This window comes from Salmo salar, chromosome 12 (genome assembly GCF_965601325.2).
Source record: "Salmo salar chromosome 12, fSalSal1, whole genome shotgun sequence".
NCBI lineage: Eukaryota > Metazoa > Chordata > Actinopteri > Salmoniformes > Salmonidae > Salmo > Salmo salar.
This window is the reverse complement of record NC_138302.1, coordinates 98,515,021-98,541,998: the sequence shown is the minus strand read 5'-3', so window position 1 is coordinate 98,541,998 and position 26,978 is coordinate 98,515,021. Positions and strand designations below refer to the sequence as shown.

Genomic DNA, 26,978 nt, shown 5'->3' with positions numbered 1-26,978 from the left:
TTTTTTTTGTATCAATGTTTCAACAACCAAGCAATGTTTCAATTGAAAAGAGATTGAGCGCGTAGTTTACGTTGATTTGGGCTATAATGCGACACCAATAACAGTAACTAGACTACTGTAGCGGCGCAGACCTGCCATAATAAAAACAAGACTTACCGAATAAAAGCGGGCGACGCAGGCCTGCCATGACTGCAGCGAAAACAATTCCAGACTATTTAGAAGTGTTATTACTCGTTGGTTTTCAGCTGTAGCGGGCAGAGAGAACGCGCCTCATCGCATACTGGCTGGTTAAGGGAAACGCTAAACGTAATAAGCGTCTGAACTTGGATACTCCGGTTCACGATTATCTGCATCTCTCTCAGCGCTGTGTGTGTGTGTGTGTGTGGAGACAGGCTCGCACTGACAGATGCTGCTAATATGGTGCTTTCAAGACAACTCGGAAACTCGGTATCTCCGAAGTTAAAAATGTATGTACGTTATTGGTCTATTTTGATATTTTCCAAGTGTTGAAGCTCCGGCACCATGTTTCTTCAACGAGTGTGCAAGTCGGAAATTTCCGAGTTGTCTTGAACGCGGCACATGACAACGCCTGTCTGTGCGGGCATACGCACCCGTCAGAGTATGTCACATAATGTAAACAATGACACTTAAGAGGTAAACCCTCTCGTCTGAATGAAATGTTGACAGTCACATTCTTTCGTGTAAATGATAGCACGGGTGCAGTGATTAATTTAAACTAGAAGAACAGGCCTTTATGTATTCTACCAATTGTACACCACACACCCACAATTTGGGTTTTCTGATAAAAGAGCTGTAGAGATGCAACCTGGTCTCAGAGCATATCGTATTATTCTTTTAGTAAATCCGAGACACCCTATTTAGTATGACATGTAAAATTTTCGTATTAACTTGTGGATGTCCATCATGGTATGATATGTTACGAATGTACAATTCCTACAATGTTACAAATTCAATTTCGTAAAATGTTATGAATTTGCAAATTCATAACATATACCATGACGGACATCCACAGATTTGTTGTAGCTAACGTTAGCTAGGTGGCTAATGCTAACGTTAGCTAGCTCTAGGGGTTAAGGTTAGGAGTTAGGTTAACCTGTTAGGGCTAGGGGGCAGTATTGACACGGCTGGATAAAAAACATACCCGATTTAATCTGGTTACCACTCCTACCCAGTAACTAGAATATGCATATACTTATTACATATGGATAGAAAACACCCTAAATTTTCTAAAACTGTTTGAATGGTGTCTGTGAGTATAACAGAACTCAAATGGCAGGTCAAAACCTGAGAGATTCCTTTACAGGAAGTGGCCTGTCTGACCATTTCTTGAACTTCTTTTCCATCTCTATCATTTACTAAGGATCTCTGCTCTAACGTGACACTTCCCACGTCGTCCATAGGCGCTCAGAGCCCGGGAAAAAACAGAATGTCGTCATTCCAGCCCCAGGCTGAAACACATTATCGCCTTTCTCAAGTGGCCGATCAAGGGACACTGGGCTTATGCGCGTGACCCCGACCGCCCCCGCCTTTGGGATTTTTTCCTCTGTTTGCCGAAAAGGAGATTCCCTGTCGGAATATTATCGCTTTTCTACGAGAAAAATGTCGTAAAAATTGATTTTAAACAGCGGTTGACATGCTTCGAAGTACGGTAATGGAATATTTAGAATTTTATTGTCACGAATTGCGCCATGCGCGCGACACTTCTTTACTATTTCGGATAGTGTCTGGAACGCACGAACAAAACGCCGCTATTCGGATATAACAATGGATTATTTTGGACCAAACCAACATTTGTTATTGAAGTAGCAGTCCTGGGTGTGCATTCTGACGAAGACAACAAAAGGTAATCAAACTTTTATAATAGTAAATCTGATATTGGTGAGTGCTAAACTTGCCGGGTGTCTAAATAGCGAGCCCGTGATGCCTGGGCTATGTACTTAGAATATTGCAAAATGTGCTTTCACCAAAAAGCTATTTTAAAATCGGACATATCGAGTGCATAGAGGAGGTCTGTATCTATAATTCTTAAAATAATTGTTATGCTTTTTGTGAACGTTTATCGTGAGTAATTTAGTAAAATGTTAGCGAATTCCCCGGAAGTTTGCGGGGGGTATGCTAGTTCTGAACGTCACATGCTAATGTAAAAAGCTGGTTTTTGATATAAATATGAACTTGATTGAACAAAACATGCATGTATTGTATAACATAATGTCCTAGGGTTGTCATCTGATTAAGATCATCAAAGGTGAGTGCTGCATTTAGCTGTCTTCTGGGTTTTGGTGACATTATATGCTGGCTTGAAAAATGGGTGTCTGATTATTTCTGGCTTGGTACTCTGCTGACATAATCTAATGTTTTGCTTTCGTTGTAAAGCCTTTTTGAAATCGGACAGTGTGGTTAGATTAACGAGAGTCTTGTCTTTAAATGGCTGTAAAATAGTCATATGTTTGAGAAATTGAAGTAATAGGATTTTTAAGGTTTTGAAAATCGCGCCACAGGCTGGCAGTGGCTGTTACGTAGGTGGGACGCAAGCGTCCCACCTAGCCCATAGAGGTTAACTGACTTGCCTAGTTAAATAAAGGTAAAATAGAAGATAGCACTATTTGGTCCAAGTCCATATTATGGCAAGAACAGCTCAAATAACCAAAGAGAAAAATGTCAGGAACTTTGAAAGTTTCTTCAAGTGCAGTTGCAAAAATCATCAGGCGCTATGAAACGTGCTCTAATGAGGACCGCCACAGGAATGGAAGACCCAGAGTTACGTCTGCTGCAGAGGATAAGTTCATTAGAGTTACCAGCCACAGAAATTACAGGCCAAATAAATTCTTCACAGAGTTTAAGTAACAGACACATCTCAACATCAACTGTTCAGAGAAGACTGCGTGAATCAGGCCTTCATGGTCGAATTGCTGCAAAGAAACCACTACTAATGGACACCAATAAGAAGAAGACTTGCTTGGGCCATGAAACACGAGCAATGAAGTCCGGAGTCTCGAGTCCAAATTGGAGATGTTTGGTTCCAACCGCTGTTTCTTTGTTAGACGCGGTGTGGGTGAACGGATGATCTCTGCATGTTTATTTCCCACTGTAAAGCATGGAGGAGGAGGTGTTATGATGTGGGGGTGTTTTGCTGGTGACACTGTCTGTGATCTATTTAGAATTCATGGCACACTTAACCAGCATGGCTATTACAGCATACTGCAGTGATATCCCATCGGGTTTGGGCTTAGTGGGACTATCATTTGTTTTTCAACAGGACAATGACCCAACACACCTCCAGGCTGTGTAAGGGCTATTTGACCAAGAAGGAGAGTGATGGAGTGCTGCATCAGATGACCTGGCCTCCACAATCAACCAACTTCAATCAAATTGAGATGGTTTGGGATGAGTCTGAACGTAGTGTGAAGGAAAAGCAGCCAACAAGTGCTCAGCATATGTTTGAACACCTTCAAGACTGTTGGGAAAGCATTCCAGGTGAAGCTGGTTGAGAGAATGCCAAGAGTGCGCAAAGCTGTCATCAAGGCAAAGGGTGGTTATTTGAAGAATCTCAAATATAAAATCTATTTTGATTTGTTTAACTTTTTTTTTTTTTTTCCTACATGATTCCATATGTGTTATTTCATAGTTTTGATGTCTTCACTATTATTCTACAATGTAGAAAATAGTAAAAAATTAAGAAAAACCCTTGAATGAGTAGGTGTTCTAAAACTATTGACCGGTAGTGTATGTACCTACGCTTTGGCTAAAGATAATTATGTAGAGTCATACAGTCAATGTCCAGTGTGGTGTGATGCAGTGATTGAGTTAGGGTCATGAAGAGTTAGGGTCATCATGGGACTATCATTTATCATTTATCACTATCATGGGACTATCATTAGCCTTCCCTGTGGCTCAGTTGGTAGAGCATGGTGTTTGCAACGCCAGGGTTGTGGGTTCGATTCCCACGGGGGGCCAGTAGGATTTTTATTTTTTTTTAAGTATGAAATGAAATGTATGCATTCACTACTGTAAGTCGCTCTGGATAAGAGCGTCTGCTAAATGACTAAAATGTAAAAATGATCATACTATCTACCCTTAAAGCTCGCTACCTGCCTATGCAACGCTGCAAAGTCCACTAGCCTCTGTCTGTTGCCCATTCTCCTATCATCCCAGCAGCATTCTGGACAGTATTCTCGGCTGGTTGAATAAACATTCATCATGGTATTGACCTCCATCAGATGTACATCGCCCTTCTGATTGGGTAGGAGAAGGAGATAGAAGACGACAGTGGAAGTCCTGAGATAACTCTTCAGAACAATCAGCTAAAGTGCTTGTGTGTGTACATTATCATTGTGCACATACACCACTGGCTAAAGATGCAAATGACTTGGGTCAAAGATGAAGAATCAAACAATCAATATCAAGTCCAATGTAATACAGTGATTGTGAAGGATGTCCAATGCGATGCAGTGATTGTGAAGGATGTCCAATGCGATGCAGTGATTGTGAAGGATGTCCAATGCGATGCAGTGATTGTGAAGGATGTGAAGGATGTCCGATGCGATGTAGTGATTGTGAAGGTTGTCCAATGCGATGCAGTGATTGTGAAGGATGTGAAGGATGTCCGATGCGATGCAGTGATTGTGAAGGATGTCCGATGTGATGCAGTGATTGTGAAGGATGTCCGATGTGATGCAGTGATTGTGAAGGATGTCCATGGATCCCGTGTGGCTCAGTTGGTAGAGCATGGTGTTTGCAACGCCAGGGTTGTGGGTTCGATTCCCACGGGGGACCAGTATGGGGGGAAAAAATGTATGAAATGTATGCATTCATTACTGTAAGTCGCTCTGGATAGGAGCGTCTGCTAAATGACTAAAATGTAAAAATGTGATGCAGTGATTGTGAAGGATGTGCGGTGTAGTGATTGTGAAGGATGTGCGGTGCAGTGATTGTGAAGGATGTGAAAGATGTCTGGTGCAGTGATTGTGAAGGATGTCTGGTGCGGTTCAGTGATTGTGAGTGCACCTACAGCAGCATCCTGGAAACTACTGAGAGCAGAGAATAGTCTTTAATCATTCTATTGACCTCCATGAAGAAGACGATGTTGGAAATCCTAAGACAGAGATAACAAAGTAGCTGACACACACACACTAGAATTGCCAGTCAATGCCCAGTGTGGTGCAGTGCCTGTGAGTGCAGTGCACATTTGAAGGATGTGGTTGCTTAGGTCCAGACCAGATGGTTAACAACATTGCCCCTTCCAGAGCTCAGCAGGAGAGCAGAGAACCACATGCTTTCCCTGCAAAGGGCTGCTATATAACACAAGGAGTAACAAATGGCTACACAGGAAGTTGGACTGCAACAGAGAGATTTACTGTGGAATACATATATATTTATCACAATCAGGGATCCTCCATAGATCTATGGGCAAGCGTCCCACCTAGCCCAGAGGTTAAAGGTTTAGGATAAGGGTTAGCTAAAAGGTTAAGGTTAGGAGAAGGGGAAGGGTTAAGGTTAGGGGAAAGGTTAGCAAACATGCAAAGTAGAAAAAAAATAGTATTTAGTTGCTAACTAGCGCAAATGCTAAAGTTGTCCGTGATGAGATTCGAACATGCACACTCCTTTCATTTGTGTTAAGTAAACGTAGCATGTCAAACTAATTTGAGTGTCATAGACTAGATGTACAATGTTACGTCTAGTCAATGAGACCAGGCTGAGATATACAGCAGGCTAGGAGTTTGATTCACTGATAGACGAGATGTAGAGACAAAATCAAATCAACTCATTTTTATCTGTCACATGCGTCATAAACAACCCGTGAGACGAGTGAAACTTACTTACGGGTCCTTTTCTAACAAAGCAAAGTAAAAAAAAATAAAAAAAATAAAGTGACACAAGGAATACATTTCACAGCAAATACCAATGACAGGTAATTGAGGTAGCCATGTAGTACATTCAGGAAGTATTCAGACCCCGTTGACTTTTTCCACATTTTGTTACGTTACAGCCTTAATCTAAAATGGATTATATCATTTTTTTCCCCCTCATCAATCTACATGCAATACCCCATAATGACGAAGAGAAAACTTATGGTAGAGTGGCCAGACGGAAGCCACTCCTCAGTAAAAGGCACACGACAGCCCGCTTGGAGTTTTCCAAAAGGCACCTAAAAGGACTAAGACCATGAGAAACAAGATTCCCTGGTCTGATGAAACCAAGATTGAACTCTTTGTCCTGAATGCCAAGCGTTACGTCTGGAGGAAACCTGGCACCATCCCTACGGTGAAGCATGGTGGAGGAAACCTGGCACCATCCCTACGGTGAAGCATGGTGGGGGAAACCTGGCACCATCCCTACGGTGAAGCATGGTGGTGGCAGTATCATGTTGTGGGGATGTTTTCCAGCAGAAGGGACTGGGAGACTAGTCAGGGTCGAGAGAAAGATGAACGGAGCAAAGTACAAAGAGATCCTAGATGAAAACCTGCTCCAGAGCGTTCAGGACCCCAGACTAGGGAAAAGGTTCACCTTCCAACAGGACAACAACACAGCCAAGACAACATAGGAGTCTCTGAATGTCCTTGAGTGGCCCAGCCAGAGCCCGGACTTGAACATCTCTGGAGAGACCTGAAAATAGATGTGCAGCGACACTCCCCATCCAACCTGACAGAGCTTGAGGATCTGCAGAGAAGAATGTGAGAAACTCCCCAAATACAGGTGTGCCAAGCTTGTAGCGTCATACCCAAGAATACTCGGTGCTGCAGTCGCTGCCAAAGGTGCTTCAACAAAGTACTAGGGTATAGTATAGGGTCTGAATACTTATGTAAATGTTATATTTCAGTTCTGTATTTTTAATACATTTGCAAAGATTTCAAAAAACCTATTTTTGCTTTGTCATTGTGGGATATTGTGTATAGATTGAGGGGAAAAAACAATTTAGTCCATTTTAGAATAAGGCTGTAACGTAACAAAATGTGGGAAAAGTCAAGGGGATCCGAATACTTTCCAAATGCACTGACGATGTCATCAATGCACTTAATGAAGATGGTGACTGTGGTAAACAATGTTATCGGATGAATCCCAAAACATACAGTTGAAGTCTGAAGTTTACATACACTTAGGTTGGAGTCATTAAAACTCGTTTTTCAACCACTCCACAAATTTCTTGTTTACAAACTATAGTTTTGGCAAGTCGGTTAGGACATCTACTTTGTGCATGACACAAGTCATTTTTCCAACAATTGTTTACAGACAGATTATTTCACCTAATCACAATTCCAGTAGGTCAGAAGTTTACATACACTAAGTTGACTGTGTCTTTTAACAGCTTGGAAAATTCCAGACAATTGTGTCATGGCTTTAGAAGCTTCTGATAGACTAATTGACATCATTTGAGTCAATTGGAGGTGTACCTGTGGATGTATTTCAAGGCCTACCTTCCAACTCAGTGCCTCTTTGCTTGACATCATGGGAAAATCAAAAGAAATCAGCCACGACCTCAGAAAAAAACTGTAGACCTCCACAAGTCTGGTTCATCCTTGGGAGCAATTTCCAAATGCCTGAAGGTACCACGTTCATCTGTACAAACAATAGTACGCAAGTATAAACACCAAGGGACCACGCAGCCGTCATACCGCTCAGGAAGGAGACGAGTTCTGTCTCCTAGAGATGAACGTACTTTAGTGCGAAAAGTGCAAATCAATCCCAGAATAACAGCAAAGGACCTTGTGAAGATGCTGGAGGAAACAGGTACAAAAGTATCTATATCCACAGTAAAACGAGTCCAATATAGACATAACCTGAAAGGCCGCTCAACAAGGAAGAAGCCACTGCTCCAAAACCACCATAAAACAGCCAGACTACAGTTTGCAACTGCACATGGGGACAAAGATTGTAGAACTGTTTGGCCATAATGACCATCGTTATATTTGGAGGAAAAAGGGGGAGGCTTGCAAGCCGAAGAACACCATCCCAACCGTGAAGCACAGGGGTGGCAGCATCATGTTGTGGGGGTGCTTTGCTGCACAAGGGACTGGTGCCCTTCACAAAATAGATGACATCATGAAGAAGTAAAATTATGTGGATATGTTAAAGCAACATCAAGACATCAGTCAGGAAGTTAAAGCTTGGTCGCAAATGGGACTTACAAATGGACAATGACCCTAACTAAGCATACTTCCAAAGTTGTGGCAAAATGGCTTAAGGACAACAAAGTCAAGGTATTGGAGTGGCCATCACAAAGCCCTGACCTCAATCCTATAGAAAATTTGTGGGCAGAACTGAAAAAGCGTGTGCGAGCAAGGAGGCCTACAAACTTGACTCAGTTACACCAGCTGTCAGGAGGAATGGGCCAAACTTCACCCAACTTATTGTGGGAAGCTTGTGGAAGGCTACCTGAAACATTTGACCCAAGTTAAACAATTTAAAGGCAAATACTAATTGAGTGTATGTAAACTTCTGATCCACTGGGAATGTGATGAAAGAAATAAAAGTTGAAATAAATCACTCTACTATTATTCTGACATTTCACATTCTTAAAATAAAGTGGTGATCCTAACTGACCTAAGACAGGGCATTTTTACTAGGATTAAATGTCAGGAATTGTGAAAAACTGAGTTTAAATGTATTTGGCTAAGGTGTATGTCAACTTCCGACCAATCTGTGCCAGTGAAACAGTTCTGTAGCTTAGCATTCGCTTCAAATCGGACCAGTTTCCGTATTGAGCGTGTCACTACTACTTCCTGTTTAAGTTTTTGCTTGTAAGAAGGAAGCAGGAGGACAGAGTTATGGTCTGATTTGCCAAAGAGATAGCGATGGAGGACCTTGACACCTTTGTGTGTGTGTGTGGAGTAAAAGGACATCTCGAGTTGTCACCTCTGGTTGCACAGGTGACATGGTGGTAGAGGTCAAACAGAGTTAAGCATAAGTAAATGGAACGTTGCTCTCTTTTTATGCACTTCTGAGTATTTTGACCTTGAACTTATGCATGAGAATAGCATGCTAAAATCACCTGCTATTCGTTCGGGGTGGAGATTTAAGAAATGTAGGTGTGGCCTACAGACACACCAATAGCCGTGGGATGTAGAGGTGTTAAGGGTGCTGCTCCACCCCCTGCAAAATGGGAATAGTCAATTAAAATGTTACGTAACAGAGCGCAGACCAGGGCCTAACAGTTCGAACCCGAATTGGCCGTCGTCACAGTTCTGGTTAGAGTAGGCAATAGAGGAATTTAAATTCTATTACCATGGGTTATAGAACTGAATGTGGCAATTATCAAATGAGTCAAACCACTATTTTTGATTCAATATATTTTGTTCGTAAACGCTCTCAGAACCAGTTATAATTCATACATACTTTCCCCCCACGTGTCTAAATAGACAAGATGGTGTATTTTTTATATCTATCAAATTGGTGTTGAAACAGAGATGAATATGCATATATTAAAATATATTTCTTTAATTGATCCCTATTTTCTGAACCCGTTCTCTCAATGTATTTTAGTCTGTCAACAAAATTTGCATCAGTAAGATAAAATGTACTGAAAACCCTATTGAAAACACCCAAGCGAAAATCTGTTGGTAAGCAAGTGGGAGAGTTTTCAAGCGGTTGAATTACATGTATTCAGCGTGCGTAATGCAAAGCCCATTACTCACCTTCATAAAAGGTAAAGACAGAATACCAAGTACTGAGAAGTGTAATTGCTTAAATCGGAAACGGGCCCTTGGTCAATAGTATGATCTGCGGTTTAGCATGACGTAATCGAACTCAAGACGATCAAAAACGTGCGACTTCCTTAACATTACAGATAACGCACCACCACACCTACAGATGTCGATGCCTTGCAGTGGCGGCAGGTGACGCCGTTTAAACAAAGGATCTACATTTATTTATTGTTTAATTTAACTAGGCAAGTCAGTTAAGAACAAATTCTTATTTTACAATGACGGCCTACCCCGACCGAACCCTCCCCTGACCCGGACGACGCCGGGCCAATTGTCCGCCGCGCTATGAAACTCCTGATCACGGCCGGTTGTGATACAGCCCAGTGATAGTGGCGTCTGTAGTGACGCCTCCGGCGCTGGGATGCAGTGCGCCACTGCGCCACTCGGTAACCATGTCTTCAGTACATTCAGGGTGATGACATGCTTCTACAAAAATGTAATTTATTATCAAAACATTATCCCAGAACTCTTGTCACAGACCAGAACAGGAAATCATAAAGATCATCAGAAAGTCATTGGTCCAGAAGGAAATAATATTACACCATATTTCAGTGTCAGGAAGATAATCTGATTTCAGGCTAGACTATCTAAAAAAAATGTATAATAATAACTTTCAAAACATTAATACAGCTTACAGTTAAATGTCAAAAAGGCCGTTAGAAAAACACACAAGCTATGTTCCAAGATGTAAAAGTAGAAAGTAGTTTGGAATAAAGGTATAGTGGTTCACAAAACTTGCACATTAACAGATACAATATTGTAACATTACAATTGGGCCATTTAGTTTATAATAGGATTCTTCTTTTAGCCAACAACAGGGTGAAGAACATTTACAACTATTTACACATCCAGACAGGCTGCGTCCAAAAATCACACCTCTATGGACCCTATTCAAAAGTAGTACACTACATATGGAAAAGGGTGAATTTAGAACAGTCTTTTTGTTGTTGTTTTTTTACCCGGCAACAGATTTAGAACTGCTGCAGGATGAACTTCTTCTTCGTGTCGTGAGAGAACTTGTTGGATCGGAACGCCTCGCTGTCATAGAACGCTGACAGGTTGTGGATGCTGATCTGTCTGGCCTGGGGAAGGAGAGAACACAAACAGAACAATTCAGAAACTACAGCAGTGTTGACAACAAAATGTAACAAGATATTCCCCCCCCCCAGGGGAAGAATAGAAATAGATACAGAGATGAATCAAGTTGACATTATGCCAACGGTTAGCATCTCGCTAGACAACAGACGAGGGAGAGGAGACGAAGCCATCAGACTATTGAGATGGCACCATGATTAGCAGCTTGGTGTAGTACATTACCGAGGAAGACAACACCATGATTAGCAGCTTGGTGTAGTACATTACCGAGGAAGACAACACCATGATTAGCAGCTTGGTGTAGTACATTACCGAGGAAGACAGCACCATGATTAGCAGCTTGGTGTAGTACATTACCGAGGAAGACAACACCATGATTAGCAGCTTGGTGTAGTACATTACCGAGGAAGACAACACCATGATTAGCAGCTTGGTGTAGTACATTACCGAGGAAGACAACACCATGATTAGCAGCTTGGTGTAGTACATTACCGAGGAAGACAACACCATGATTAGCAGCTTGGTGTAGTACATTACCGAGGAAGACAACACCATGATTAGCAGCTTGGTGTAGTACATTACCGAGGAAGACAACACCATGATTAGCAGCTTGGTGTAGTACATTACCGAGGAAGACAACACCATGATTAGCAGCTTGGTGTAGTACATTACCGAGGAAGACAACACCATGATTAGCAGCTTGGTGTAGTACATTACCGAGGAAGACAACACCATGACAAGCAGCTTGGTGTAGTACATTACCGAGGAAGACAACACCATGATTAGCAGCTTGGTGTAGTACATTACCGAGGAAGACAACACCATGATTAGCAGCTCGTTACCTTGTCCACCAGGTCTTTCTCTGGGATCTCGATGGTGTCCTGCTGTGCTCCGTAACGGTTCCTCTGATACGCCACCTGCTCCGACACCAGCTGCTTCAGGATGAACAGCAGCAACTCATTGTTGTCTCGTCTGAACGCCAGGTAACGGGCAAACGTCTAGAGAGAAGAGGAAGAGGGAGAAGAATAAAACAGCAGCCAGTTGTCTTGTCTGAAAACCAGTTAACAGGGGAGCAAGCAGACTGGGGTTGGTTTCAGGATGTCACTAGAGGAAGTGACTAGCAAGCCTCCTGCTAGGACTGGTTTCCCGGACACCAATTCATATCCATTGAAAGTGAACTTTAGTCGAGGCCCCTGGCCCCTAAGGTCGAGGCCCCTGGCCCCTAAGGTCGAGGCCCCTGGCCCCTAAGGTCGAGGCCCCTGGCCCCTAAGGTCGAGGCCCCTGGCCCCTAAGGTCGAGGCCCCTGGCCCCTAAGGTCGAGGACCCAGGCCCCTAAGGTCGAGGACCCAGGCCCCTAAGGTCGAGGAGTCCGTTCCTGTGCTTACCTTCCTCATGCTCCTCATGACGCTGAACTTCTGAGTGTCGATGAAGCTCTCCAGCATGACTCTGATGGCCATGTTGACGTCATCCTCCACGACGTAGTCTCGGAGGTGCATCCTGGCGTGGGCCTCAGCCATGCGGATCATCGACTCGATGTGACGCACTGTGATGGGGATGCTGCCTGTCGCCTAGAGAGGAATACATAGATCTATTACTAATCATAAATCACGCGGATACACTCGATGTGATGGGGATGCTGCCTGTCTCCTAGAGAGGAATACATAGATCTATTACTAATCATAAACCACGCGGATACACTCGATGTGATGGGGATGCTGCCTGTCTCCTAGAGAGGAATACATAGATCTATTACTAATCATAAACCACGCGGATACACTCGATGTGATGGGGATGCTGCCTGTCTCCTAGAGAGGAATACATAGATCTATTACTAATCATAAATCACGCGGATACACTCGATGTGATGGGGATGCTGCCTGTCTCCTAGAGAGGAATACATAGATCTATTACTAATCATAAACCACGCGGATACACTCGATGTGATGGGGATGCTGCCTGTCTCCTAGAGAGGAATACATAGATCTATTACTAATCATAAACCACGCGGATACACTCGATGTGATGGGGATGCTGCCTGTCTCCTAGAGAGGAATACATAGATCTATTACTAATCATAAACCACGCGGATACACTCGATGTGATGGGGATGCTGCCTGTCTCCTAGAGAGGAATACATAGATCTATTACTAATCATAAACCACGCGGATACACTCGATGTGATGGGGAGCCTGCCTGTCTCCTAGAGAGGAATACATAGATCTATTACTAATCATAAACCACGCGGATACACTCGATGTGACGGGGAGCCTGCCTGTCTCCTACTCCGTAACAATATGGATTTAATTACACACACACACAAGACGTTAAACTAACAGGGATGTGATCAGAACCAAATAAAAAAAATCTGTCGCCTAGAGAAGATATGTAGCTGTGACTCACTATTGATACTACAGCACTCCCAATATAATGAGCTAGGATGCTGCCAGTCCCTTTACAGCAGACAGGAAGGAGACAAAGCTATTGATTATTATTGATTCCGGGGTTAAGATTAAGTCAAGACATTCCAATTCGCATTACGGCTGTTTCAGGTCTGCCGCACGAGTCCCATCAAACCGGTTCTCTTGGTTCTGGGATCTAAACTCACATGGCTAACAGGATTGTGGTACACAGGATTCAAACCTTGATTTCCAGATTATTTTTTTCTTCTCACACGTTTGTTCTGAATAGCCAATAGCTAACAAGTTAGCAAGACTTTTGTAATTGAGGCAATAGACTCGTCACAGACTGACCATGGACTCTTTGCGCAGGTCGCTGTAGATGTGAGCCACCTTATCCTGGTCCATCTGGTTGAGTTTGGGCCGGACCCTTTCCTTGGAGTACATGATGTATTTCCTCAGCAGCTCCTGGGGGATAGGAGGTACGTCTGTGGTGTTGGGCAGAACCACTTCCTCCAAGCCAGCCATCCCAGCTTCCTTGTTGCTGGGGTGATGCTTGATGTGGCTGCCCACCACGAAACGAGCCAGCATCTCATCCTGTTGTAGTAAAAAGAGAGATGTCGAGTTTTCAGGGTTTTTGTAGAGTATCAATTAAGCAACAGTAGTTATATTACAATCCAGTTTGTACCAATATTACAAAATATGAAAAATGTATGAAGGAAGTTAGCATTTGGAAGCTAGTTGATAGGCATCTTTACCTGCACCGGGTCCACAGTATCTCTGACCACACACAGGACGTCAAAACGAGACACGATGGGCTCGGTCAGATCCACGTTCTCAGAGAAGGTCAGAGACGGATCATAACGACCACCGATAGGGTTGGCAGCAGCGATGACAGTACAGCGTGCCTGGAGCGAGGTGACGATGCCAGCCTTGGAGATGGAGATGCTCTGTTGTTCCATGGCCTCGTGGATACTGGTCCTGTCTGCATCGTTCATCTGGACAGGAGCGATTGTTTTAAGCCCCATACTGTTTCCCACAACTTGAGTGGGGCCAAGAGTTTTACCTGGTCAGGTCACATGTTCAGGGAAATCTCATGGCCCCAATTAGAAGTTACCAATCAGAAGAGACGCCAGGCCTTACTCATGAGATGTGAATATCACAAGCTACACCCCACAAAAAACACAAACGGTTATTAAGGCGTCGGCAGATGGGTATAAAAACAATCCCCCCCCTCACCTTATCAAACTCATCAATGAGACAGACTCCTCTGTCCGCCAACACCAGGGCTCCAGCCTCCAGGGTCCACTCCCTGGTCACCGGGTGTCTCTGTACGTAGGCGGTCAGGCCCACAGCGGAGGCTCCCTGGCCGGTGGTGAACACCGCTCTGCTGGCCACCTTCTCCACGTACTTCAAGAACTGAGACTTGGCCGTACCGGGGTCACCGCACAGGAGCACGTTAAGGTCCCCACGTACCTTGTGCTTCCCACCTTAGAAGAGAGCATGGACCAGTCAGTGGATGGTTTTAAATAATGTTGTGTTATATTTCTTAAAAAATCAGGTTGTGTAATCAAAACTCGGCTACCAAATCCTCCATTCCTTTCCCCTGAAGTGTACACTTGTGCACTTCCCCCACAGGGATTTTTTTGTTTTTGTTTTAAAGCATAGGAGTGGCGCACACTTCAGGGAAAAGGGTATAGAATTGGTATGTAGGAATAGCCTTTTCTATTGTCCACAAACCTGGATTCTTAGGCTCTCCACCAAACAGCGCCAGAGCCAGGCCTCTCTTGATGTCCTCGTGGCCGTAGATGGAGGGGCCGATACTGGCGAAGATCTGCAGACAGACCAGGGGACAGACCAGGGGACAGACCAGGGGACAGACCAGGAGACAGACCAGGAGACAGACCAGGAGACAGACCAGGAGACAGACCAGGAGACAGACCAGGAGACAGACCAGGAGACAGACCAGGGGACAGACCAGGAGACAGACCAGGAGACAGACCAGGAGACAGACCAGGAGACAGACCAGGGGATGAATAGGGTATATTAATGATAGGAGGAACAACTAGATAGGAGTTCCTAAAAGCCCTTCTAGCTACGGGTATTGACAAGCAACATTTACTTTACACATTGAGCTGCAAGACAAAGAGCTTCACCAGTACTTTAGTTTACCTTCTAGCCAATAGTTCTGAAAGTAGCACCCACGAGCCAAAAGTGGTCGCCGAAAATTGCGTACTCTCACACATACATACACACACACACAAAGGTATGTGGACACCCCTTCAAATTAGTGGATTTGGCTATTTCAGCCACATCCGTTGCTGACAGGGGTATAAAATAGAGCACACAGCCATGCAATCTCCATAGACAAGCAGTAGAATAGACTTACTGAAGGGCTCAGTGACTTTCAACGTGGCACCGTCATAGGATGCCACCTTTCCAACAAGTCAGTTCATAACATTTCTGTCCTGCTAGAGCTGTGGAAAAGTCAAGGAGCAACAACGGCTCAGCCACGTAGTGGTAGGCAACACAAGCTCACAGAACAGGACTGCCGAGTGCTGAAGAGCGTAGTCTGTCCTCAGTTGCAGCACTCACTACCGACTTCCAAATCACCTCTGGAAGCAACGTCAGCACATTAACTGTTCGTCTGGAGCTTCATGAAATGGGTTTCCATGGACGAGCAGCCACACACAAGCCTAAGATCACCATGTGCAATGCCAAGCATCGGCTGGAGTGGTGTAAAGCTCACCTCCATTGGACTCTGGAGCAGTGGAAACGTTCTCTGGAGTGATGAATCACGCTTCACCACATCACACCAGCAGGCTGAAATAGCCGAATCCACAAATTTGAAGGGGTGTCCACATACACACAAAAATCTCTCTCTCTCTCTCTCTCTCTCAGCAGGGTCCTCCTAACTCACCCTCTCCCCGATGCGCTCGTCCTTAGACAGCGCCACGATGGCCTTGATGTCCTCGTCGGTGAGCTCGGCCACGGCCACTTTGTTGTCTCTCAGAGCGATATGATTGGCCATGATGACCGTAGCGAACACTGGGAAGCCGTTGGCCATGTTCAGAGAGCCGTCATAGTTGTTGTTGTAGATGCCAGTCAGTTCCTGGAGGGAAAAAAAGTTACAATGTTACTTTTGGGAAAATATTATAGAAAAAGATGAAAAAGTTTTTAAACTTTTGCCCCAGATATAAAGAGTTGCTTTGGTATTTTTTACTAGTATGAACAAACACATGAATGTTCAAAATGGGGTCAAACAACATGGTGCATCTACCTATGAAACCATATGTTATAATGGAGTCCTCAGGTAATGTCACTGTACCCTACGCTGTTGAGAACGACAAAAAAAGAAAGTTAGTTCTGTTAGGAGTCAGACTCACTATTTCGTCTCCAGGTTTGCATTGGTCCACCAGGTCGGCCAACAGGATGGCATCTTTGGAGCGTGGGAGGCGGCCAGCGGCGATCTTCCCAGGGCTCTCCTGAATGGTGATTCGCTGGTAGTTCTGGTACACAGTCTGTGGAAAAAAAAAAAAAAAAAGATATATATATATATATATATATAAATAAACTAAATGGCCCATTATTTAGAAATTATTTTTTATTCTCTGTGATTTTACATACAAACCAGTGTATCTGCTTTGCTTCAACCTTGGTTTATAAAGACTCATTTATTAGACATTTGGGAGAACACACAGCTGACATGTTGAGTTCCATCTAAAATAGCAGCTACATATTTTAACATCCTTGCTGTACTGCCCTGTAGACCTCTTCTGGACAGACCACTTACAGTACACACAAACCCCTATGAACATTCTCTAATATATATATATATATTTTTGTTTTTTTAAGTGTTATTCCACTTTTCCTTCCTGTATTTATTAAATGATGGAAATCATGTCACCAGGGTCATACGTGTGTCAAGAGCCTGATTGGTCGACTGGCACTCAGCTTCACTTCCTCGTTTTAATCTCATTAGATTCTCTATTGGTTCACTCACCTAGATTCTGTATTGCTATTGGTCCACTACCTTAGAGCATATTTTTTGGTCGACTGGACTCACCAACTCCATATTGATGTCAAAAGGGCCGAAGGACTGGCACTCGGGGCAAGAGCCTGGCTTCACTTCCTGGTTCTGGGACTGGAAGAAGGGCCCCAGGATGAAGTTACACTTGTTACAGTTGTACTTGACCATGCCCAGCTGAGGTAGAACCCCTGTACAGCAGGTCACCACTCCACTGGTACGGATCAACTGGTTCAGGTGGAGTTGTCTAGAGAGGACAAGAGGGAAAAACAAAGGATCATGTTTTGGAAAGAGGCAAATCAATCCTATTAGTCCTATAGAGGGAGTGGTGCAAGAGGCTGCATTTGTGAGCACCCCCCCTCTAATATTCTACCTCAAATCACATTTATAAAGCCCTTTTTTTTTTACATCAGCTGATGTCACAAAGTGCTTGTACAGAAACCCACCACTAAAACCCCAAAGAACAAGCAATGCAGATGTAGAAGCACAGTGGCTCGGAAAAACTCCCTAGAAAGGCCGGAACCTAGGAAGAAACCTAGAGAGGAACCAGGCTATGAGGGGGGACCAGTCCTCTTCTGGCTGTGCCGGGTGGAGATTATAACAGAACATGGCCAATAAGGCCAGATTTCAATCATCCTTGAAGAGCACTTTCATAGATGACCAGCAGGGTTAAATAATAGCTCTGTAACAACTGTAGACGAGATGATTGGCCTCAGTCTTCGTTGTTGAAAAAGTCCCCCCCCCCATCTACTAATGCCTACTTTGTATCATTGAGTCTACTTTTAAAATCACGGAAGACACGTGATCATTTCCTATCAGTATTTACCGGAGGGATCTCAGCTCTTCGACGAGGGGCAGGTTGCAGATCCTGACGTGGATCTCGTGAGCGATGCGGTCGTATTTGGGGTACATGGCCAGGACTACTTCCTTGGCTGCCTCGTCAAATATCTTCAGCATCTCAGTAGGCGCCTCTGGCAGGAAGTAGGCCAGGACATGTTCCCTGGCTGCTAGGTCCTCGTAGTTCACCACCAGACTCTCCTTGTTCTCTGGAAGTTTTAAATACATCATCATTGGTTATTTACATACATTATAAAAATAAAAAATGTATTTTTCTTCAGCATTTCAGTAGGTGCTTCAGGCAGGAAGTAGGCCAGCTCCCTGGCTGCTACATCCTGATAGCTCACCAGTCTGTCCTTGTTCTCTGTGAGAAGTTTCAGACAGATTAATCTAGTACTTTTATTGAATACCTTTACACATGTCGGTGATCTTCTCCTTGAACACATTGTGCCCGTTCTCATCCACGTGGGTGCGCAGGAAGTTCTTAAAACGGTGGTATATCTCCAGACGAGGAGCGGCCATGACCACCCACTCCCTGACTGAGTGACCCTACAACCAACCAATCACAGGGAAATAAAGAAAGACATTTTAAAAAGTGTGAAAAACTAAAACAGATTAAAAAAAAAAAAAAGTTGTTATTCTTACCTTCATGTCCTCCAGGTTCTCAATGCTCTCAATCATCTCATCATCCTCTCCCTCCGCCCCGGACCCATCTGCAGCACGCTCAGCCAGGCGACGCCTCCGGGCCGGGCGCTCATCCTCATCCTCACTGTCTGTTTGGAGGAAGAGAATTGAGTAGAAATTAGTAGGAGTTCATTGATGCGGCAAGCTTAGGATAATTCTCATCCTCACTGTTATGATGAACAGAAAGGGTTTGGGAAGAAAAGGTGAACGATTAGTGGAAGTCGTTGATGCAGCAAGGTTTGGAGTTACTTCATACATTCCACAACGGCGTAAGATTATGATATAGTATATAGGCCTAATGCAGTATTTTCAAAGACAAAAGGCTACAGGCCAAACTTACAGGTCTTAAAGGGCCTACAGTATATTCAGCTCTCTGGGCCTTTGCCATGATCAGAGAGTATGGAATATATACCCCATAGGACAGTCCTCTAGTGAGTTCTCCCCCTCAAGAAAGATAGATAGATAGATAGATAGATAGATATAGATATAGATATAGATATAGATATATATATATATATACACACACATCCTAATTTCCTCAGCCTATCCTCCTTGTCCCTGAATCTCATGTATATAATATATAACATCCTCACCATACAGTAGTCCTCTCCTCAGCCTGCCTCCCCTCCTCATGTATATAATATATAACATCCTCACCATACAGTAGTCCTCTCCTCAGCCTGCCTCCCTGAATCTCATGTATATAATATATAACATCCTCACCATACAGTAGTCCTCTCCTCAGCCTGCCTCCCCTCCTCATGTATATAATATATAACATCCTCACCATACAGTAGTCCTCTCCTCAGCCTGCCTCTCCTCCTCATGTATATAATATATAACATCCTCACCATACAGTAGTCCTCTCCTCAGCCTGCCTCTCCTCCTCATGTATATAATATATAACATCCTCACCATACAGTAGTCCTCTCCTCAGCCTGCCTCTCCTCCTCATGTATATAATATATAACATCCTCACCATACAGTAGTCCTCTCCTCAGCCTGCCTCCCCTCCTCATGTATATAATATATAACATCCTCACCATACAGTAGTCCTCTCCTCAGCCTGCCTCTCCTCCTCATGTATATAATATATAACATCCTCACCATACAGTAGTCCTCTCCTCAGCCTGCCTCTCCTCCTCATGTATATAATATATAACATCCTCACCATACAGTAGTCCTCTCCTCAGCCTGCCTCCCTGCTCCCTGTCTCTCCTCCTCATGGCGTCCTCAGCTGCTGCCCTGGCTCCTGGAGACAGCTCCGACAGCTCCTCATCAAGATCCAGACCCTCCTCCTCATACCTGTCCAGCTCAGGGATGGCTCGGTAGTCCCTGTATGGGGGGGGGGGGGGGGGGGGGGGAAGATGGCATCAGTGTGGTGAACACGAAAATGCTTTGATAATATAAAAGCAACCAGAACACTATGTTAAGAACTACGTCTTAAGTCAGGATGAGGTAAACGACAAGGATCAATTCGACTTTGAATGAATGTATTTTATTTAACGAGGCAAGTCGGTTAAGAACAAATTCTTATTTACAATGACGGTCTACCAAAAGGCCTCAAGCGGGGACAGAGGCTGGGATTAAAATAAATAAAATATATATGACAAATCACGATGAGAGACAACATAGCAAAGCAGCAACACATAACACAGCATCGTAGCAACACAACATGGTAGCAGCACAAAACATGGTACAAACATTATTGGGCACAGACAACAGCACAAAGGTCAAGAAGGTAGAGACAACAATACATCATGCAAAGCAGCCACAACTGTCAGTAAGAGTGTCCATGATTGAATCCCTAAAAGGTTGGTAGAGCATGGTGTTTGCAATGCCAGCATGGTGTGTGCAACGCCAGGGTTGTGGGTTCAATTCCCATGGGGGGCCAGTACAAAAAAATAAATAAAAATAAATAATAAAAAGAAGAAATGTCTGAAATGTATGCATTCACTACTGTAAGTCGCTCTGGATAAGAGCGTCTGCTAAATGACTAAAAAAATGTAAATGTAATGTATCAAATACTTTTTTTTTTTTTTTTATTGCAATCATGTTACACAGCAGTACAAGGGAGATGAAAACACAGTAAGACTTTAACCTAGCTAGTTTAACACCTCCCCTTGCTCACCTCTCCATCGCATCTCCGATCAGTTCTTCCCCATCTCCCTCCTCCTCCTCCCCAGGCAGAGGACCATCACCCAGGAGCCCCTCTGACTCGTCCTCGAATGGAGGCAAGTCTCTCCCCGGGCTGGAGGTCAGGTCTCCCCGTCTGGAACCATGGCTGGGGCTGGTCACCATGTGATATGACTCAGATGAATCCTGACAAAGAGGAGAATACACAGAGCCTTGTTAATTAAAAAAATCGATTAGCTAAACTTGGCTAGTTATTTACGTGATGACTTATAGCATAACAATGTTATTGTAACAAGATGTTCCAATGCGGAATTCCCTAAATATGTTGAACTCGCAGAAAGTACTGTAACGTGGTAAACAAAGAACTAACGTTAAATTAGTTAGCGAACATGAGCTATATAAAATGAAACATTTACTTTTCAAGTTAGTTACCAGGGTATCTCTAGTTAGCTAGCTAACTATGATGGTGACAATGTAGTGCTCGTTTCGCCGACTGATGGCTGACAACCTGGCAATCAAACTAGCTAACGTTATAGCTAGCGCACAATACAATTCTACATTCAACGTTGTGTATAACTTTAACATGGCCAATAAAAACGTATAAACTATTATTACATGTACTTTCTATCACGTTGATCTCTAACTAAGTGTTAGTTAACTTTACATCTAGTTATGAGCGGTCTAAGGCACTGCCATCTCTAGTACTTAGAGGCGTAACTACAGACCCTGGTTTGATCCCGGGTTGTATCACAACCGGCCGTGATCGGGAGTCCCATAGGGCGACGCACAATCGGCTCAGCGTCAGCCGGGTGAGGCCTTCATTGTAAGAATTTGTTTTTATTAACTGACTTGCCTTGTTAAATTGAAAAGTAACAAAGCTAACTAAGATTCGTGGGCAACACAACGTAGCTAGCTAATCTGCTTCCTGACATGTCTTCCTCTCTTGTTTTTACTAAAGAGCCAAAAGAGAACACGAGCAAGGCTAGCTAACCAATCACAGGCGATAAACAGCCACCTGTGAACTAATAAACAGCATGCAAATATTAATATAAAACTATTTTCTATAATAATCACTCACCGCCATTGTGTATTGCTCGCTTGTCTCCGCTGCTTCCACTCAACTGTCTTTTGTCTGACCACTGACTTTTCGCGCGAAATCTTCACGTGGTATGGAAAGCGCGCGAAATCTTATGAATATGTAACGTTGAAAACCAAACTCAGTATTATGATTGGTCGGCGCTAATTGATGGTTCTGTGATTGGTCAGTCCTATGGAGAGAATTTTTTTTGGGGTGCACTCGTTTTGGTTCGCTCAGCAAGCCGGGTGGTCGGGGATACCGCTTGTATAACTTCCGTCATAGGACCAACCGATAAATAAATTGGGCGACGCTGTAACACTTGACCATGTTTTTGTGTGAAATACAGGTTTTATGTTCCTTTTTTTCTTGGAGTGACAATTTATTTCAGATTAATTTATAGAACAAATCTACATTCAAAACATAAAATATTTGACATATTACATTTTAATAGATTGAGTAGTGTAATTCAACATATTTGATAATGTATTACATTTAAACATAATTATAGTACTCTCATACAGTCATTGATTTCACATCAGTGCATGGTTCATTTTCCCTGTATAAAAGACATGAACAGAAAATCAAAATATTAATTTGTAATTATTTCATTGTAAATCAAGATGGACCTGGTTAGATTAATAACACTATTTTACAGTACATAACATTAGTCAAACACCTCTAAAGAGAATATACAGTGCAGGTACAGTGAAAGCAAGCGCAACATAAGCCAGAACAGTGTTGTACATGGTAGTCTGGTTTATCTGAGCCTCAAGTCTTTTCTCCGTCTGGTCAAGTCCTTGCATAACACTCTCTGTTTCACATACAAACATCTGTGAATCTTGTTGACTTATCACTACAGGTGGCTTCTCTTCTCTATGATACGTCTCAATTAAATTCTTCACGTCCTTGAGTTCCGATTGAACCGTCCCAACACCCTGGTCTAGCTGCCCAAGCTGGGGCTGGACACCTTCTATAAGAACCTGTGCCTTCTGGCTATAGAGCAATATCTCTTTTAGAACTGTCTCAGAGGCACTTGGAGAGGGTTGGAGTGGAGGTGGAACCACGATGGGTTCTGGAACTGGAACAGGACCTGCCATTGGCTTCTTCACATCTTTCTCAGCCTGAGCTGCTCTATGCTGTAGTGTCGCCCTCAGGGTGTCTATAAGGCCTCTCAGCTCCTCTTGTTGTGTCTTATGTATACTGGCCTGGACTTTGATAGCCTCCTGTAAGTTGACTGGTCCTTTCTGGGCCTCTAGTAGTAAAGTCTTCAGCTCCTGTAGGCGTACCCTGTTGACATAGGTAGAACCCATGACCCCTATGAAGGCACCGAGTACAGAGCCTATCACAGACCAGTTCTTGGTACGCTCCGTCCGCGTCCGTTCTTTCTCGTGGCTCTCACGTACACCCGCTGAGAATAAGGCAAACTTCTCCCTTTCAGCCCCCTCTGCGTTTTCGTAGGCTGTTCGCATTCGACGTTCCTCCTATGGTCAAGACATTGTGAGAATGTTTGCTTCTTTAAATAGAGTGCAACACTACAGATGTGTGTATGTTCCATTTTATTCTGTGTTGACAGTTGTTACCTGCAGCAACTTGTGCTCCAGCGTGGCCAGCTCCAAGTAATGGACCTCCTCTCGTGAGACCCGATCCAGTCGATCTCTCACCTCCTTCAGCCGGACCTGTAGGACCTCCAGGCTGCCATGGGCCTCACGCACCATCCCTCTGGCCACCATGAAGGCCTTTTCTGCCTAAAGAAAAATATGCCAAACTCTGGGTCCCAGGACAAACTAGGGTTTTCTCCTGGCCAGGTCATGGAAAACTCAATGAAGAGATAGTAAGATAGATACAAGATAGATACAGTGAAAAATGCATCAAAATCTCCAGTTCAATACACCTGGCTTGCATATTGTCTTACCTCTGTAACTTTAGACTGGGCATATCTGACTTCATTCAGGCCGACAAACTCCTCGTACCTCTCCCACCAGTAGTTAACTGTGTTTGAGGCAGTGCTCATAGACTTCTGTCCCCACTGCTTCCCCAAGTCAGTCAGATTCTGTATTGTAGCTATGGCATGCTCCTGAATAGGCACAGCAGGTTTGTCTACTCGGTCATCTTTTGACTGTGGTGGTTTCTGTTGTTGTGTGCTGTAGCTCCTGCTGGAATACACAGTCCCTCTGACCGTCCAAGGGATGTGGAAACGGTAGAGACATGATATTCCATGGCACCATGGTATGAGCGGTTTCCCTCTGTACCTCATTGAGAAGCCAGACGGTTATATTCACTATGACACTACAGCAGAAGACATTGGAGCTGCCACCTGTAAAACCGTACAGTCAAACCCTGTATCAAAGTACAGTATATGGGTGGGCTGTTGGGGTTTGATGTATCAATGAATGTTCATGAATATTTTTTAGCACTGCTCATTTGACCTCTACAATGCTGATGTTTATGCATTTCATTGAAAATCTATGGCCATTTTGGATGTTATCCATGATGCAGTGGCTGAGACCCCCAATCAATTACCATAGAGAACGGGCTAGCGAGTACAGCTACCTAGCTAGCTAGCTGACAGTTTGACAACTTGCAACCCAAACCTAAATTAACATCATGTTCTACTCGTAGCTATTAATCTCTCTGATTTTTCTTTTTACCTAAAAAAAATATATAATCACGTACCGGTTGTCTTTAAGTGTTGATTGTTCGGCAAATTATCAGCTGGCTACAGAAAGTGAAAGGTGCATTTATGATCAGGCGCATCACAAAAATCCTACATCCGGTTTAAAGCGGAAGTAAGGTCCTAACAGCGCGGATTAGTAAGCAACTGCTAACACGCTAGCTCAGTTGTTTTATTGAAAAGTCTGAAATATGTCCGGAAGAGAAGGTGAGATACACATTTACATTTTTGACATAAAGTTTGATATTTATTTTCAGGTTTAACTTAATATTGCCGCTACTAGATAGAAGAAAAGTTTCGACTACGACTGTGAAGTCTAGCTAACTAGCAACTCGTGCATTGCAATGTAGCTGGAATAGCTTGCGCCTGGCAAGCCATGCCAAAGTAAAGACATGGCCATGCTACTTAGGCTTGAACGTTCAATCTATTTACAGAGATGGCATTCGTATGTACCATAGATGTTTATATATTGTTGATTGTTCTTACATCTGCTTGCTAATACATGCATCACAGTTATGCTAGATGGATAACTAGCTGTGTAATGTGTACATTTCTCCCACATGTCTTAATCAAGTTTAGCTACTTACGTAGCATGCTACCTTCTGGGCTTTGTGTGATGCTCATATGCGGTATTGATTCATATTAATTCAATAAGATGTTCTTGTCTTACAGGTGGTAAGAAGAAGCCTTTAAAAGCTGCCAAGAAAGCGACAAAGGAGATGGATGATGTAAGTCATTGTGGTGTTGGCACAATGTTGTGTGTAGCCTTTATCATTCCCGAGGGAACGCTCAGGATCTTTGAACATTCGAATACATTAAAATATGGACCAGTGTATTTCCATTGTAATCCTGAGCAGATTTGCTTTGTCAAATCCAGGATGAAATGGCCTTCAAACAGAAGCAGAAAGAAGACCAGAAAGCCTTGGAGGCATTGAAGACGAAAGCAGCAGGAAAAGGACCTTTGAGTAAGAATGTTTTTGTTGACAATAAGAATCTAATTAGGGTTCCTAGCAGTTTCATCAGAAAACGAACAATACCCAAAATAAATTAAAGGGTGGACTTTCAATTTGCCCCCAAATCAACCCAACCACCCATTCCCTGACTCCACATATATAGAGTATTATTTACCCTTGCCCGCGTTTAACTGTTTTATACTGCAGAGGATAACGATGTAGCACAGAGGAGAATAGGTCTGTTGATTCTCATAACACCAGGTGGCAGTGTTTTAACTTTTTGGCTATTGCCTGCCATTCAATGTACTCTGCTTGCTACAGATGTCTTTGAGTCTATACATTAGTGCCTCACTACATGAGTTTTCTAGAAAAAGTTATACATATTTCAGATGGGTTTTCTCAACTTCTCCATTTTCTTTCAGCTGGTGGAGGAATCAAGAAGTCTGGAAAGAAGTGATTTGGAATCGCAGGCCCCTGGCAAATCCAACCCCCATATTTGTTTTTCTTGTTTGGGTCCATTGTAAAATACATGCAAAGACCCTTTTAAAAAAATAATATCCAATGTGTTCTTGTAAAGGAAAAAGTTCTGAACTAATAAAGTCTTGTAACTACTGCTGTATTTACACTCCTCTGTAATCATTGAGCTACGGTCAGGAAACACATCAGCATTAGATCAGTAGCTACACTACACATACCAACATGATGTGCAGCACAACTGGCTAGTATTATGGTCAAATGTAAACAGTTTCACTTCTTCCAAGCTTGGCCACCTGCAGCTTCAGCACCTGTATCTGTAAATTCAGCTTCTCTCATTGAGGTTCTCTCTTCAGTTCCCTAAATTCTCTTCATACAGTCCAATTTTGTCCATGTAGAGGGTTCTGTTTCCCAGTTCCAGAAAATTAGTTTTATCTACAATTCATTTTATTGTTCATATTTCGACACTGGATTTTTGAATGTGTGTAGAATATGTTGCTTGTTTACCCCGTTTTGACGATTTTCCATAAGAGGAAAGTTTGGGAGATTCAAAATAAAGCGCTATGATGCTGCTTACTGTATTTAGTTGGTGTCAGTCCTTTCAGCTGTACCTCAACAGGGTAATGTTCACTCACCTTCAGGGGCCGGATAAAACATGGTAGATGTGGAGACGTAAGTCAGAGGGTTCACCTTTTACATGTATTTCTAGTGTAGACAGATTGTAAATGTAGGCTACTAAAGTGTTTAATTTCATATAGTTTATAATATTGTTAATCAAGCCATCTACCAGGATTAAACTTGGCTTGTATTGTCTAATGTGCATACTTCCATCTTCTTTAGAAAGCACATATACCTTCTGAAAGTAGAATCGTTTGGCACGATGGTGTAAAGCATGTAATCTGTGGATC

General features: G+C 43.3%; 4 protein-coding genes across 5 annotated transcripts in view; 1 reads left to right on the top strand and 3 right to left on the bottom strand.

Annotated features, from left to right (window-relative positions):
* LOC106566198 (uncharacterized) overlaps positions 1 to 598 on the bottom strand; it is a 32,442-nt gene extending 31,844 nt beyond the window's left edge. Inside the window, exon 1 of the mRNA XM_082959578.1 lies at positions 157 to 598. Coding sequence (XP_082815704.1) covers positions 157 to 187 — 31 coding nt within the window. The 5' untranslated portion in view covers positions 188 to 598. The remainder of the gene's footprint in view (positions 1 to 156) is intronic.
* Positions 599 to 10,143: 9,545 nt separating this feature from the next.
* LOC100380341 (MCM2 minichromosome maintenance deficient 2, mitotin (S. cerevisiae)) lies at positions 10,144 to 22,026 on the bottom strand. Its single transcript, NM_001173626.1, is given in 16 exon segments — positions 10,144 to 10,801; positions 11,657 to 11,812; positions 12,200 to 12,382; positions 13,565 to 13,807; positions 13,969 to 14,208; positions 14,450 to 14,700; positions 14,951 to 15,044; positions 16,131 to 16,322; positions 16,597 to 16,731; positions 17,277 to 17,484; positions 18,064 to 18,283; positions 18,485 to 18,623; positions 18,720 to 18,847; positions 19,930 to 20,093; positions 20,890 to 21,080; positions 21,973 to 22,026. Coding segments are annotated over 16 exon segments (2,661 nt in total). The 5' UTR covers positions 21,979 to 22,026; the 3' UTR covers positions 10,144 to 10,690.
* A 372-nt stretch (positions 22,027 to 22,398) lies between these two features.
* LOC106566185 (mitochondrial potassium channel) lies at positions 22,399 to 24,735 on the bottom strand. Of its 2 annotated transcripts, XM_014134058.2 has the most exons (4): positions 24,646 to 24,735; positions 23,885 to 24,286; positions 23,553 to 23,717; positions 22,399 to 23,453 (listed from the first exon to the last, which is right to left on the bottom strand). In XM_014134058.2, exons 2-4 carry the CDS (start codon positions 24,224 to 24,226, stop codon positions 22,641 to 22,643), a joined length of 1,320 nt encoding a protein of 439 aa, XP_013989533.2. In that variant the 5' UTR covers positions 24,227 to 24,286; positions 24,646 to 24,735; the 3' UTR covers positions 22,399 to 22,640. The 2 variants fall into 2 exon arrangements, with proteins under 2 accessions (XP_013989533.2, XP_045547917.1); XM_045691961.2 differs by lacking the exon at positions 24,646 to 24,735 and having other exon boundaries at positions 23,885 to 24,633.
* Positions 24,718 to 26,215, top strand: LOC106566187 (translation machinery-associated protein 7). Its single transcript, XM_014134060.3, has 4 exons — positions 24,718 to 24,850; positions 25,316 to 25,371; positions 25,521 to 25,608; positions 26,019 to 26,215. The coding sequence occupies exons 1-4, from the start codon at positions 24,835 to 24,837 to the stop codon at positions 26,051 to 26,053; spliced, it is 195 nt and encodes a 64-aa protein (XP_013989535.1). The 5' UTR covers positions 24,718 to 24,834; the 3' UTR covers positions 26,054 to 26,215.
* The last annotated feature ends 763 nt before the right edge of the window (positions 26,216 to 26,978 follow it).